General features: G+C 45.4%; 1 protein-coding gene across 5 annotated transcripts in view; it reads left to right on the plus strand.

The window, feature by feature from the left end:
• The first annotated feature begins 1,237 nt into the window (after positions 1-1,237).
• The window catches only part of LOC311532553 (uncharacterized protein), a 32,530-nt gene continuing 17,369 nt past the window's right edge, over positions 1,238-16,398 (plus strand). The window contains exons 1-4 of one of the 5 annotated variants that reach the window (XM_084651105.1): positions 1,238-2,409; positions 4,389-4,528; positions 9,643-9,743; positions 10,132-16,018. In XM_084651105.1, coding sequence (XP_084507231.1) covers positions 2,234-2,409; positions 4,389-4,528; positions 9,643-9,674 — 348 coding nt within the window. In that variant the 5' untranslated portion in view covers positions 1,238-2,233 and the 3' untranslated portion in view covers positions 9,675-9,743; positions 10,132-16,018. Of the gene's footprint in view, positions 2,410-4,388; positions 4,529-9,642; positions 16,019-16,398 lie in introns of all 5 variants that reach the window. The other 4 variants (XM_084651106.1, XM_084651107.1, XM_084651104.1 and 1 more) reach the window with 4 other exon arrangements.

Genomic DNA, 16,398 nt, shown 5'->3' on the forward strand with positions numbered 1-16,398 from the left:
GCTGTTAATGGCCATTTTATTCCTGTTGTGACTTACTTGAACAGGGCATTGATTACTCTTTTTCTTGAATTAAAAAATCCAGCCCTGGTCCAAATTACTGCTAAGCAGACTGAAGCAGACCATAGTTAGGAGGCTGTTGTGTGGCTCAGGTTTTCTGGCAAATAACCAGATCAGAGAAATTCTCATTCCTAAGCCTTGCCAACCCTAGGACCTATGGCCGGTCACCCTTCCCACCTTGTGCTTCATTCAGCCCAGCTGGAAAATTGGGATAAACACCACTGAAATCTCCAGAGACTCCTTGAACACAATGCATCTGAGCTGAACTTTCCTGTATAACTTAATCACCAGTATGATACGTTCAAGCCCTAAATGGCATCTGAATTTTTGGCAAACACTCCTGGTGCTGAAAGCAAAATTGTTGCTGTTATCGTACAGTGGGGTGTGGGGGACTGGGGGTGTGAAAAGAAACATTTGGTAACACGGCCTTGTTTATTTCCATTGTGTTCTGTCTTTGCTGGTGTCTTGCAGAAACGGGAATTTACAAAGCCGTTCCTTAATTGGAACCATCTTTTTTTTTTTTTTTAATTGGGATAAATGATGTGATGGAGACTTTTCTTTAAAAAAAAATGCTCCAGAAAGCAGCTGACTGAAGGGGCAGTTCACCCCTATTCGAGGGACTGGTGCAACACTTGTGTTCCCTAAGACTTTAATCCTGCACAGACTGACACACACATGCATGTTGAGTGACTCAGCTGAAGCCAGTGGGGCGGTTTGCAGCATGCAGAATTATGTCCATGTACCAGTCTTTGCTAGGTTGAGGTGGAAAGGCTTCAGTGAGATTTAAATGGTTGATAGCCCTTGTGCCAACCCTCTGCACAGAGGTGAATTTCACCCGGTCGCGTTGCAACAGCAGCGAAAGGTGTTGTTCTTGTATGAAGCGTGGAGCTGGAAGATGGATGGTTTTGCTTTACACAGAGAGTGCACATGCTTATTTTACTTGCTGGTCTTTTGCTGAAACTCGAGATTTATTGTACTGTATGGAAAAGAAGAAAAAACCCTCATGTTCCAAAACAAATGACAGTATATTTTGTACTCTGTAAAGTGTTAATTAAAATGGAAAAAAAAAAAAAAGCGAAACATACGCTGTCTGCTTTTGTACTGATCAAACTGATTAAAATAAAGCAGAGCTTGGCATTGTCTTTATAAGATGTAACTCTCTTTTGTTAAGCCTTTTCTAAAAGGCAACGAATGCCAGGGAAAGAAAAGTCTGTCCTAGGTTTTATCCCAGTATTGAGCTGCTTGCATCAAATGGTGACCAGGCAGCTAAAATCCTGAACATCCTGTTGACCCTTGTATTCACACCAAGCTCCAATGAATTATATGGGCCTCCCAACAGTTGCAAGGGCCTATTCATGTAGATCCGATTGTAGGGTCAGGGTTTAGGTGGTAGCAGGCACCAGAAGGCCCCTGGCCAAATCCAGCCCAGATGGTTATCGGTACGACTCTGCTGAACGCCTGGAGGGCAGTTCCAACTCTGAAATCAAGCCCTCTGTCAGGACGCCGTGTGTGCAGGGAGAGATGCCAGCGTTCTTGGTGGTACCATCCTCCAGGTGCACCGGTGATGCAGGGCTCACTCAGCTGGAAGGTAAGCGATCCATCCCATTGCACTCTTTGAAAGCAGGAGCCAGTAAGCCTAGCGCCATCCCTTATGGGGAGTGGGGGGTGAAGAGGGGGACTGCAGAACTGTCTCCAACTATTGCATTATACAAGTGTCACTAGCACCTTTTGGACCATTGTTATTAATTATTATTAAGTGCTGGCAAACGTTCCCTTGTTCTGACAGGTATCTCCCAGGCTGTGGGAGCTATGGGTGTGTGTTTGCCTACGCAGTCACTGCCCTCTCTGCACTGAAGTCTGTGCTTTGGGAAGAAGGGTGCCACACAAACCCGAATCTGAGCTAAACTTGTCACTCTGGCTCCGTGGAAGATCTCCACCCAACTGGACCCAGGCCAATGTAGATAGGCGTTTGTGGAGGTCTGGGTAAGGGGAGTTGAGGCCAGTGCTTTACCATCCAAAGATCCAAATGACACTGATCTTCTGCCTCATTCCCTTGACTTAGGACCCCAGCTCGATGTGCTGCAGACTCCCTTAGGCTAGCTCTCCTCACAGCAGTGCGCAGGCCAGTAGTTCTCCACGCAATATTGAAGTACACAGCTGCGGTCTCTGCCAAGGGATGAAATCCAGCATGGACACGTCACCACGTCATGGTGGACTCGTCAACCCTACGCCACGGCTGGCTGCATTTGCTGTGGTCATTGGCAGGCTGTGCATTGCCCTGATCCCGTCGTGGCCTGTGTTATCCCTTCAGAGATTTGAAGACTGGAAGATGGAGTTGAGTACTGTTCCCAGGTAAGCAACTGCCTTCGTTGTTCAGGAAAACAATAGTGCTTTCCAGTGTGTAAAGTGCTGCGCTTTAGGATCATCTCTCTCGCCGAGAAAGCCAGGAAATCCCCCATTACCACTTACTGTTCTCAGCAAGGGTGAAGTTTTGAGGGGGCTGGAGGTTCTGGTTGAAATTCACAGGAAATGCAACTCCCATGTCTCTGTCCTGCAGCATGCTGTACAATTGGGCATTAAGGAGCTGTCATAAATATAAAGGGAAGGGTAAACCCCTTTGAAATCCTTCCTGGCCAGGGGAAAGCTCCTCTCACCTGTAAAGGGTTAAGAAGCTAAAGGTAACCTCGCTGGCACCTGACCAAAATGACCAATGAGGAGACAAGATACTTTCAAAAGCTGGGAGGAGGGAGAGAAACAAAGGGTCTGTGTGTCTGTCTATATGCTGCTTTTGCCGGGGATAGACCAGGAATGGAGTCTTAGAACTTTTAGTAAGTAATCTAGCTAGGTATGTGTTAGATTATGATTTCTTTAAATAGCTGAGAAAAGAATTGTGCTGAATAGAATAACTATTTCTGTCTGTGTATCTTTTTTGTAACTTAAGGTTTTGCCTAGAGGGGTTCTCTATGTTTTTGAAGCTAATTACTCTGTAAGATATCTACCATCCTGATTTTACAGGGGGGGATTTCTTCATTTCTATTTACTTCTATTTTTATTAAAAGTCTTCTTGTAAGAAACTGAATGCTTTTTCATTGTTCTTAGATCCAAGGGTTTGGGTCTGTGGTCACCTATGCAAATTGGTGAGGCTTTTTATCCAACATTTCCCAGGAAAGTAGGGGTGCAAGTGTTGGGAGGATTGTTCATTGTTCTTAAGATCCAAGAGTCTGGGTCTGTAGTCACCTAGGCAAATTGGTGAGGCTTTTTACCAAACCTTGTCCAGGAAGTGGGGTGCAAGGTTTTGGGAAGTATTTTGAGGGGAAGGACGCGTCCAAACAGCTCTTCCCCAGTAACCAGTATTAGTTTGGTGGTGGTAGTGGCCAGTCCAAGGACAAGAGGTGGAATATTTTGTACCTTGGGGAAGTTTTAACCTAAGCTGGTAAAGATAAGCTTAGGAGGTTTTTCATGCAGGTCCCCACATCTGTACCCTAGAGTTCAGAGTGGGGGAGGAACCTTGACAGGAGCAGAGGTGCATTTGGTCCCCACTGAATAAACAGCGAAGCATTTGTACATGGATCCTTAACGTGACGCTTGGCCTTCGTCATTTAGTGCATTTAAAACTGACGACAAAACCGTTCAGTGAGGCGCCATGGCACGAGTGACCTGGTAACGTGAGCCCAGCCACCTGCCCTTGCCATGCCATCTTTTAACTTCGGGCCTGACCCTGCCTCGCTGAAGTGAATGGGAGTCAGACGGGACCCTTAAGGTCAACGTTTTCAAAGTTCCTGAGGTGATGTCCACACTAGCAATGCTTCACCGGCACAGGAAGGCCAGGATACGATCCCAGCGAAATGCTCCAGTGTGGATGCAGCTATGCAGGCTAAGCTGCTCTGGGTGCTGGTGTAGGAAACCCTCTCCCCGCCCCCCCCCAGGAGCAAAACAAGCTTTACTAGCAGCTTTCCCAGTGCAGCTGCCTCTCCGCTGCAGGCTTCAGCTGGCACAGCTGTGTCGGCCAGGGATCGTGGGTTGTTGCTCCTAAAGCTGAAGGCCAGATTTTGCCCTTTGGAAGATCCCATAGTGTATGTGTGACTTTTCTGAAGATGTGTGTGCAACGTAAGAGTCGTGCGAGCTACTTGATCTGCTGCTGCCTTTCATGTCACCACGGCTGTCAGTGGGGGAGGTTCCTATCTGCACATTTTGACACTTAGGCCAAACGTGATCTTTTTTTTTCCTCAGTGCATGCTTAGCATTTATGTATTTCTTTTCTTTCGCCTTCAGCCATAGAAGTGGCTGTTTTCCCACTGGCCATGTTAACTGTGAACCGTGTTGTCTGACAGATCGTCTACACTGGAGTGGAATGTCAGGATCCCAGCATTGTCTTCTCCTGAAGAGCATCACTCAGTGGAGGGGAACATCGAAAACATAAGAAGTTTGGGAAAGAGGCATCTCCCCTGGAAACCTTGTCCCTCCATTCAAGGTAGAGATGACTTGAAAAGAGACGTGGGGTAAAATTTTCAAGTGTACCTCTAAGTCTCATTGACTTTCAATAGGGCAGAGGGCTGGTCTACGTGGGGAAAAGCCTGGAGTAGCTAGTGCCGATTAGCTAGTGCACCCTAACCTGCACACAGGCACTCTTGGGGCAGGGTAAGAGTGTTCACATGGGGAGTTCGTGTGCTTTAATTTACACCCTAGCTATCTCTGCACTAGCTTCCCCATGTAGACAAGCTGGGAAGCTCTTACATCGTATAGGAACTTTTGAAAAGGTTACCCATGCAACCAACTGCCCTCTAGCAGCTAAATATCCAAGTAGGTCCAAAAGCTTTATTGGCTGCAAGAGACCTGGAGGCATCCCTCTCTGCTTGCACGGACAGCTAGCATGAGCTATAACCTTGCAGAGCTCTTTCTGCCGCTCCTGGAACCAGACTAGGGAAATAGCAAAATTAATTCCCCATCTAAACACCCTGGTCCTAAAAGCAGCTCACCATTTTTGTTTTGAGTCATTAAATTGTTCTCCTCATATCCACAGTGAGACTTTAAGGCAGACCATAAAATATTTTGCACCAAATTCAGAAGGACCTTGCAGCAGTCACACTATGTTGTACAGGATGGAGACACAGGAATTTCACTCAGATCTTCATGGTCCTAAAAGCACAGGTCATCACTACGTGAGCTAATGGAGAATCTTCATTAACTGTTAGCAGTATAGAGCCTACGAAACATGCTTGAGTAGTTCTGAGTCCCTTTAGTAGAAGACAGTGATGCAATCTCATAACCGGTTATATTTAAATAAGCACACATGGTAGGATTTGGTCTGAAATGTATCCACTTGAACAAAAATTACAGATCCCTCAATAAAATAAGAATTGATTTGTTTGTCAGGTCTAAAGCTCTTCCGGTCAGAGACCATAGCGTCTCCTGTGTTTGCAGAGTGCCTAACAGAATGAGGCTCTGGGTGCTACCTCAATACAAATAATAAGAAATGTATTTCTCAAGCTAAGAAGAGGCTTGGGGAAAGAGTCCAAACTAACAAATCAGGCCTGATCTACTGTATTTTAGGACTTCAATGACTGGTAGAAACTCCTAGTTTTGTTGCAGCTTAGTTCGAGCACTCTGCAGTATGTTTATAAAAATAAGAGGATGGGAAGTCAAACCAAAGCAGGTCTATTTTTGAGGTCTTCAAGTTCTAGTTCTCAGAATCATTTGGATCAATGGGGAGGCAAGATATAGTTGGTCTGAGTGTTGACCGTGCCTAAAATAATCCTGGCTTTACAGGATGTAATATATTTCATTTACAGTGACATGGTTTATTAACGCACTCCGGACCATATTTTGCCCTCCGACAGCCCCACTATTAGGTCAGGGATATTACCTGAATCTAGCTAAGGGTGGAGCATGAGCCATCCCAGTAGGATTTTAGGTATGGAAGTGCAGAAATGAATAGCTGGAGCGGAGCACAAATGAAATAGTCTTCCCGCCTGGGTAGCAGTCATTTTAATAACAATCCTGCAGCTGACGTTACTCGGTTCCCATGCCCCAGTTGATTCGCCATGGGCTGCGTGAGTCAAGGAGACTAAATTCCCCTCACCCTCAGAGATCGGCCATGTGCTGTACAGTATCTGTTGTAGGAATAGCTGAAGGACTTGAGCTTATAGGGCTATCAGCCCATTGTCTTACCCAAGGATTAAATTCAGCTGCGCGGACCCTGGGGTAGCACAAGCCAGGATTTGGATTTTCAAAACCAACTGATATCTTTGGGCTCTTCAAGTTGTTGGTACAGTGTAGTATTAATGATTAATAACTGTATCACTGGACAATCCAGATTGGGGCCCCGTTGTGCTCGGAGCTGTACACGCACGGAGGGATTGTGTTTCCTGCCCTGAAGAGTTTTCACTCTATTTTCAGCCAAAGCTGATAGCACAGTGGTATTTGTAAGGCAAATGACTCGTACTAATCAATGCGAATCAAGTAGGTTATTTTTGTTCTAATTTAAGATGCTCCCGATGTACCTTCCCTGTTCTCCCTCTCCTACCCCTTCCCCTTTACTGCACGTATATTTATGGCTGTCTAATTTGCTACTTTGAAGGACAAAGTGCGCAGAGATTCCTTCCATTGTACTACTTCTCAGCTCCCTACCGTGGGACTAGATTGTTAATTATACTGACAGCTGTGTTCCTAAACAGATGTAATCTGTCATGGGGGGGGAGGGGGGGATGTAAACTTTACAACCCCTGGATGCCTCCAACAGGTAAAATCTTTCTGATTTTCCTCGTATCCAACAGTTTTAAAAGGTTGATCCTGCATGGGACAGTAGAGGATAATAGAAGAATATTGAAAATCAGGCATTTTAGTTACTGAGTGGGTGGACAACTGAAGGAAAGAAAAGGAATCCTCTGGAGACATGTTTATAACACATACCTGCTACAGGATACGGGATTTACAGGAGGATATAAAGCCTGATCTATAATCATGGCCTGGAGCTTGTGCTGTGGAGGAAAGTGCTGTAGGGAGATGCAATCTGAACAGCGTGCTCTGTGATGTGGGGAGGGGACCGTGCGTATGCAAATCAAGAGTGGCATGTCTCAATTCAGTAAGATGCTAGGAAAGGCATTTGCCTTCTTTCCACAAAACATGACCCGAGCCATCAGCTAATGCCGCCCTAGCCAGAGTTGGCAGAGACGATGCCAACAGGCCTAAAGGGGAAAGCACCATTACAAAGGACCCACCGGTCTGCAGCAAGAAAGGGGATTTCTCTTTCCAGGTTAGTTTTCTTTTATTGTGCACTTTTAACTCCTTTGCCTGTTAACACGCTGTAGCGGAGGGGAGAACTTCTTGCTTTGTTCAAGTTTAACCCATAATTGGTACCGTAGATGCTGTGACTCAGCTGTTCATTCTAGTCTGAAGAGCGTACGCTGGCTTGTTACAAATGCACCCCCTGAAAACAAGAGCAGAAGCCAGGTTGTCTAGAGGTTAGACCAAGGGATCGGGAGTCACCAAGGGATGGGGAATTCCTGGTTCTGTCACCTACAGACTGTGTGACCATGAGTTAGTCACTCAGTCTCCATAGACTGCTTCCATATCTCACAAGGGCCTTGTCAAACTTAATTCATTAGTGCTTTAAGATCCTCCATTGAAAGGGACTATAGACGTGCAAAACTATGGTGTTTTGTTATTAAGCAAATCTCTGAACTTCAGCCTGGAATCAACACAGATACATGCAGTGACTTCAACTCATAGGTCCTGCCCAAATCCCACTGCAAATTTTATAAAGATATAATTACATCCTTTATGTGTCCCAATGAGTTTATTTTGAGCTTGAATAGCTGGAAGATCAACTCAGTCAGTTGCAGCTTCAGCACTAACCATTAAAGGCATCACTTCAAGGAGCACAGGGTTTAAAAGTTTAACCAGACTCCCTCAGTTCATTGAAGTCGGGTTTTCTTGGAGCAACACTTTTAAAAAGATTCCTCCCCATACCTTCCCCCGTCTCATATAAGGAAAAACTTGCTTCTAACAGAATTTTAACAAACGTATTTTTTAAAAAAAACAAAATGACCATATTTTACAGAAGCGTGTCTGTGTGAAATTCTTCCCTGAGAGTTTCTTAGATACCTGCACTGAAGAATTTACTGTAAAGCTTTTGGGATGCAATGGATCTGATTGATGTGTGTGTAAATTTAGTGGGCAAGGTGCCGCAAATCAACAGCACTGGGAAATGATGCCCTGGTCTTCCACAGAAGAGTTCACGCAACATGAGGAGCAGCAATAAGAGTGGTATCAAGCCACTCTCATTTAGAGACACTGCCTCATTATTATTTTGTTTGTCTTCATGTTTATAGTAGCTGCTAGATTAAGGCCCCATCATTCTATGTGCTATGCAAACTCATAGTAAGAAACAGGGCCTGCTCCAAAGTGCATAGAGTGTAGGTGTAGACAGCCTCAGATAAAAGTAGTATGACATTTCCTGTTATGCAAATGGCGAAACTGAGGCACAGAGTGATTAAGTGACTCGCCCGGGGTGTCACAAGAAGTCTGTGGCAGGGCCAGGAGTTGAATCCAGGGCTCCTGTGTCCCACTGTACTGCTTTAACCACAAGACCACTCTTCCTCACTACCTCAAGGCCATTCAATGGCTGATGAGCATGCCAGTTTGGATAAATAGTGGTTTAAGTGAGGTGGACACCTGTCCACTAGAGATGAGTCTGAAACCATCAATCCATTTCACACAGGCCAACACACCTGGGTGAGAAGGTAACAGCTCTCATTCCCGTAGACCTGCAGGTAGTGACCTGAAGGTAGCATGAGCTATAATCTCTGTGAGCCATCCAGGTGGGTACAAGTCTAATCTCACCGATTCAGGGCCAAGCTCACAACTGCAGTCAAGGGGCAGTGAAGAGGAAGTGGCAGGGCTACGCCCTCTCTCTCTCTCCCCCTAAGGAAAGGCTTCTCTCACTCTAGAACACTGGGGTTTGTTTGCACTGTCTCCACATCCATGGCTGCGTTAACCAGAAACACCAAAGGAGCTCTTAGAGTATTCGGAGCCCTCATCGCTCTTTCCCAAGCACATTAGACCCAAGAAAAGTCCCACTGCATCTTAGCTGCCAAGTCCTGTGGCCCCCTGCGATGTTTGCCATCCTTTGTCCTCCCTTCTCCTGCACGGCACAAGGGGGGTTGGGTCAGCTGTGAAAGGTGTTTCACAAAGATGGATCTGTGTTTATCCTGACAGTGTATCACTATGAAAAATTGCCCTCCACGGACAAAATGAGTCAGTGCAACACTTAATTCAGCTAAATAGACCAGAGGTCTGTAAATGATCTGACACCAAAATGTGTATATATAGCCTTATTCTCTGTTGTGTTAACACCCTGGGCTTAGTAGCTACTGTTCTATTAATCATTCGTAATCATTATCTGTTTGGTTTTTTTGACCTCTGAAATATGTGATGGGCACATTGGGATTTAACCAGCCTGTGGCTTTTGTGATCAGCTGATACAGACTAATAGCTGCTTTTCCACATCTGACTGGCAGGTCTGTATGCAGATAACCACAGACGACATGTTCTTGTTTTAACTCCTCCTGTTGTGATGTCTTGTAGAGAGCGACACCGCAGCATGGGGGGAAAACTAGACTCATCAGCAAGGGACTGGCCGTTCCTTCAAAGCCTGGCCAAACACACCATGCTTACCGAGGAACCAGGTAAGAGGCTTATCCCCATCCTGAATTCCTATATCATGAAGGCACCATGCTGCTGTGGTTAGATCAGATTATGACAGACGGTTCTCTTCCCAGCTGTGCTTCTACGATTGAGGGTCCATTGTGCTAGGCCATTTACACACACAGACAGTCTCTGCTGCAGAGAGCTTACAATCTAAGTGCATGCTGACAGTACACAGTATTATTATTTGTAGAGCCTAGGAATCCCCAGTCATGAACCAGAGTCCCGTGGTGCCAGGTGCTGTGCAAACACTCAACAAAAAGGAGCTTATGAGATTCTAATAAACGCTCTCTGAGAGTGTTTTGTCAGACAGGAAACAATTCCTGGCTTGGAATGACTCTCAAACTTTGCTTTGTTTCCGTCATTCAGGCCAAACAGCACCAGAATGGCATCATGCCCAGACTCAAGTGTGCAGTTCCATGGATATGCATCTGGAGGCACAGTACAGACCACTGCTGTGGGGAGACATTACTGAATGATATATTGCCAGTAAACACATTGGGTGAAATTCCTGCAGGCATACAGAAGATGTGACAGTGACGAGACCACTGAGCCCCCACAATGAAGTCTCCCTTAGCTTCTCTTCTGTAACTCTTTCCCAGCAGGGTTGTTGCCAAAGATTGTGCTGTAGGAGCTGGATAAATTATTCCAGGCGTTCAGTTCTTTGAACAACACCTCACGGAAAATAATTTTCTTCTTTTAGATGTTTCAGTTGAATAAGGGAGGCGTCCTTACCTTTATGGATTTATACCCCTGCCTGCCTTCCTACAGATCCACTGCCTCCTGGGAAATTGCAAGCATCTTATAAAGGCCAACTCAGAAAGATCTGAAGAGTCTGTACACAGAGAATTCTTTCCGATGTCATCAATGCAGTTTTAGACAATAGCCTCGGGTAAATCTGAAGCCCTTTGGCACTGGATGTCTGAAAAGGCAGAACATGTAGAAATGAGACCTCTTCAACCTCAGTGGCTCAGCCTACAAGATTACGAAGGAAGGGTAGAGTCAGCGGTGTCAGAGTACAACCCAGGAGTCCTGACTCCCAGCCCCCCTCCCCACCCCCCAACTGTGCTCCCTCCAGAAAATAACTCTCCTACAAAAAGACTTTTAAACTAAACTTTGCTACATGTTTAAAAACAGTAACAAACCCACCCCTTTCCCTCAGAAAAGAAACTCAGCATCTTATGTACCACAAAACAGATTGTAGTTTAGAAAACCGGCAGCAAAATCAAGCTCATAGTACTGCAGGAATAACGTTTAATCTTCCAGAACTGCTCTACAGGTGTCATAGGGGCCTTTTTCAGATGATTTATGCTTGTGTTCTTTGCAGAGTTTCTCTGGGATGAAATATAATGGCACTTGGAAGGAGACGTTGAGTAACACAGACAATGACTGGAATAAATGAGAAGTGCTGAGGAGAGATGTCCCGATCCTGAAGTGATCTTGCTACCAAGTTAGTGGAACAAGAAAAACAGCTTTCCTCTGCATCCTGGCCTGTTCTGATGAAACAAGCCCATGGTCACGTCCCTTTGTGGGGACAAAGGTTGGTTCTAGCTCTCTGAATATGCGGTGTGGCCTCTCTCACGTCTCCCCTCCAGAGCAGCCAGTCTCCAGACTGCTTATTTTGAAGTGGTTTGGAGAAAGATGGGGGCTCTCTTGCCTTACGAGGACACTTAAGTCTGTGAAATATGTGTTGAATGGTTCTTGTCTGGGTAATATTCCACTGAATGTTCTGAAAAGAGCAATGCCAACATGTGCTGAGGGCGGTATGCAGAGGGGGATTTGTTGAAGATGTAGTGAGGAGGGGCATAGAGTTGGGAACGGGAAGATGTTCCCCTGGTCCTCTCTGCTGCTTGCTTTCTTCCTTCACCTTTATTTCAATAAAAAAGTGGGGTGGCTCATGAAGGCGAGGCTTGAGCCAGTCACAGCAAAGGCAGGAGCTGGGTGTCTCCCACCACACAATACACTTTTAACCATGAAGCATGCTGCCCTTTTCTGGAGAAGGGCCTCCTAGGAGTGGGCTCCCACTTTTGCTGGTAGTGTTGTAACGCACACAAGTAGGGGATAGGGTGAGGCCCAACCTATCTTGCATGTGTGAGAAAGGATTTGAAGTAAAAGGTGATAGTCATGCTTTTGGAAAACTTTTCCTATTCCTGGGACTAGTGCCCAGGAAACCCCCTCTGCAAACCCTTAAAACACCCTATGTTACATCTCAGAAGTGCAGGCCTGGAAGGGACCTCAGTAGGTCGTGTAACCCAGTCCCCTGCACTGAAGACAGGACTAAGTAATAAACAGACCCATCCCTGACAGGTGTTTGTCTAAACCATTCTTAAAAACCGCCTGGAATCTGCTCAGCGCCGTGTGGTGTAGGAGCCTGAACACAATGCAGGGAACTGGCAATGGTGCAAGCCATATTTTCTGAGCCTCAGTTTCTCTATTTGCAATATACGGATATTTACCTCCATCACAAGGGTGAGGATATATTATGCACTGTCTCCAATGCTGTAAGTGTGGCTGTTATTGACCACTGGAAACAGGCCTTGATCCAGACACCCGTCCTTGGGAAAGTTTGAATCTAGAGCAGAAATTTGTGGTGCCAGCAGTTATTATAATCGGTGATACTAAGGATGACCTGTCCCCGTGCAAGGAGCTCAGTTTTGCATTTCTTATGTGAAATGTCCTATCATCCCTATCCTGGAATTCCAGCCGGCCTGGCTTTGCTGTACTGCTCCCAGAGCAAACTGCATGGCTCTTCCTGGGGCATGCTCTGATTTCCAGGGCTGGCCCTTTCTCCCCTCCCCTTTTGCAGATGTACTTGAGAAGTGTGGACATGCCAGAAATACCAGTGTGCAAAGGTTTGCGCTGACCTCCAGCTTGGGAGGGGAAACATTATATTAAACTCAATATGGTATAAAAGTAGAATTGAAATAAATCTAAACAAAATGCTTTTACCATATCGAAATGAAATGTTTCAATGTTGTTTCAAAAATTTCCCATCAAGAATGTTATCGAAATCAACACAGTCCCCTGATTTCAGCAAAACTGCATTTTCCAACAGCAAACTGTTCCATCATTCTAGTGAGTATCTGCATGTCTTTTTTATACAAGTCTCTGCACTCACTAGCGGAAGCAGAGCTGGGTCTGGGCAGTGGCCTGGGGAACATCAGAGGTCTGTTTAAGGTGCTGTGTCCTAAGATATCGGCACACGTGTTAGACTTAGTGCAATGGGTTGAAATCCTGGCAGCATCCCCTCCACCCTTCATAAATGAAGATCCATGTGTTTTGCTGTATGGGGGGGTATTAGATGAGCCCTTAAAAACCAAAGCCTTGTCTGCACTGTGTGGGATGCGGAGGAGGAAAAATTTCAGGGGCGTGGGGCACCCACTTCGCATTGACTTTGTTGCCATGGGGGATTCTATGGCATGTCCCCTAAGAAAAGGGGGTTGTCAAGATGTCTTTGGCCAAAATGTCCAATCTCCCATTGCTGTTGTGCTGTCTGACTAACTTCACAGTCTGCCACTTATTGCTCTAGCAATATCCCCCAAGCCTTGACTGTTCAGGCGAGCAGTTGTCCTGGGAACCCAGCTCCGTTAGTAACATGCCTTTGGATTTTACAGAGTGAGCTTGAAGGCTCCAAATATAGATGTTCCGGTTCACTGGCAGCTGTCCCTGCCTGTCTCACAAAGCTATAAAACAGTGTATTTACATCCTCCCCACACCTGGACTTGGGCTGCCGATGATCCTTCACACATCAGCCTCCAACCAGGACTCGCCTTTCCTCACCTGCATTTCAATATTCACAGCATGGTGCCATTAATTAGAAAACAAGGTATTGCAAATGAGGACTCAAGCTACCTTCCACTTGGGGGTAACCTCCTGTCACTCAGATTTATTTCCCCAGCAGGCAGAATAGAAAGCTTCAGTGTTTCCCCAGCGCGGCTGTCACTGCTGTTTCACGCTCCCATCAGTACAAGACACCAGCACGATGAGCAAGTGACCTAGGAAATGCAGATCCTGGCCCAGCCAGTCAGGAAGTCATCAGCTTCCATGAGTAATTCCCTTTCTGGCACTTAGGAAGTTGGTCTAGGTAGACTGTAAAGAGGCTGGAAGGGCACTGCAAGCTTAGATAGAGATACCTTGGCTGTATACTGTTGCTTTGTGTGCTCGCATCTGAATGTTGGCTTGGTGCTCGGACGCTCCTGCCGTCTTATAAGCTGATCTGTTTAACTCCTTGTTTGTTTTCAGTAAAGGGAGGGGAGTAAGGAAGTCTGTTCTTTGCCTGCTAGGGTTACAACTAGCTAGTGGGCGAGAGAGAAATTTTAAAATCCAGGTTAAAGAGGGACCCCTTAATGAAAAGATCTTGTTATGGCTTAAGGTAAGTTCTGGGCCACTTGCGCTCATTAAAGATCCAAAAAGGAAAGCTTGTTCGTCCGGGCATCCTGCCTAAATGTTAACACTGCCTTCCTAAATTTCCCTGTAGTCGCAATAACATGTATTAGTCTGCCTGCTTCCCGTCCTGACCTGTTGCGTACAGTTGCTGCACACTGTTAAGAGTTCCCTGTTTGAACCCAGAGCGGGCTGCATTTCAGCAGTGAGGGAAATGACCCTCCCATATCGTTTGCACAGCAATTCATTCGCAAAGTGCAGTGACCCTATCTATGAACGTACAGGGAACAAAAGCAACCCCAGTTACTATGGAGGGGTATCTGGGAGACTGCAGTGTTTCCCTATATTTAGAAAAGGAAGTAACTGAGGTATTTCAGATAGTGATTGCTGGATTTTTGATGGGGGAAGCTGTAAGGATTTGTCTACGCTTGAATTTTCAGTAGTGGTTAATTCACGCAAGTGTGAATTCTAGTGTAGCTGGACCACCAAAGTTAGTGCCAGGATGAAAATGTTCATTGCTTGTTGTGTTTAACCACAGAATGCAGCTTAACGCTCCTTACAAGTAAATGGATAGCAAATCCTCTTGAACATACTGGGGATTTTAGGAGCATAGCATGTTAGTAACCCTAATTCGAACAGCCCACTGTTAGCTATGACTAGCAATAAACGTGTGTCTACACTTGTGTTAAAACATGACTGAAAAGTCAAGCGTGGACACAATGGGTAAAACTTTCAAAAGTACCTAAATGACCTAGAAGCCTAAAACCCAGTGACTTTCAATGGAGCTTAGTCTCTCTTGAAAACTTGAACCACCCGATATTATTTGTATTACCATAGCGTTTAGGAGTCCCAGTCATGGCGTATAAGCGTACACTGTTCCTGCCCCAAAGAGCTAACCCGAGCTCCCCTCTCTATAAAAAATTATACTGAAAAATACTCATCATCTTGCTTTTCTTATTTAATTCAATAGCACTGATGGAGTGTTGGATTAACACGACCTTAATACCGTTTCTGGATCAAACCTGTGCCTCTCTAAACTTGTTAAAGCATTTAACTGAAAAGAATAAATAGAGATTCATGTACCTGAAGTTTCCAAAACCTTTCATCATTATGACGGATCACTAAGGAAGATATTTAAATAACTCCACATGAGTAGGAGGTAAAGTTTTGTTGTGGATTATAAACTGGATAATGGGACCCTACCAGCACACCAGCAGCGTGAATACACTGCTGTAGTCTAGTACGAAAGCTCCTATGGGAATTTGTCATTAAAACTCCCATTGACTTGCAATGGGAGCTGAGCACCTAATTAATTTAAGCTCCTTTGAACTCCCAGCTGAAAATGTCTTGATTGCCTGAAGCTTCATTACCATTCAAGAATGGTAAAGCCATGTTTTCCTACCAAGGTGAGAGGAAATGTTAATTAAATATAGCAGTAACCTTCTGCAACTCTTTCTGAAAGCTCCCTGTGGTGCTGGGACACTACAGCAACTGTGTGCTGAGACCCCTCCTATCATGCTGCCCAATACTGTTACCTTGTCAGTCTGTTGTCTTCCTCTGGTCTTAGATGTAGAGTGTCTTTTAGTACAGCACATAGGGATCCTGACTGCAGCTCTTAGGTACTATGATCTACTACTATTACAGTTATGTTACAATAGTGTCTTGATGGCCCCTTCTGACCTTAAAGACTATGAGTTATCTACTAATAAAAAGAGAGAATGCTGGTTCTTGTCCCTCTCAAACCTATTCCTGTAATAATGTCTTATTCCCCTCTAGGATTTTTACCCCCCTTGGAGATGGCAGTATCTGTTGTTCTTCATGTTTCCTAACTGTGCCACCTTTTGGTTGGCTGCCACTGAAGGACTAGAACATGGTGAGTATCCCCATTGGAGGGGCTTCATGAAATCAGCTATTTATGCCTTACTGCTGGTCTCTGTTTATCCACAAAGAACTGAGAGGCTGATGCTGTTGGCTAAACAACTGCAGAGCAGGGCTTTGAAAGCGCTGCAGTGACAGCTCTTTGAGGTCATGTACAAAGAGGGAAGGTTGGTGTATGTTGGACACTAGCAGGCATTTGGAAGTATGTGGAGTCAATGCTGACAGGGTTGAATGGCATCAAAGCACATGAGCAGTCAGCATCCCCATAAAAACTGGAGCTGGGGAGAGTAGCTTAGATATGAGCGTGAGCTGGATGGACAGATGCATGGTTGTTTACTGGCAGTTGCCTGAAGGGTTACATCGTGGGTAGGGTGG

This window comes from Lepidochelys olivacea (assembly GCF_965140295.1).
Source record: "Lepidochelys olivacea isolate rLepOli2 genome assembly, chromosome: 17".
NCBI classification, from domain to species: domain Eukaryota; kingdom Metazoa; phylum Chordata; order Testudines; family Cheloniidae; genus Lepidochelys; species Lepidochelys olivacea.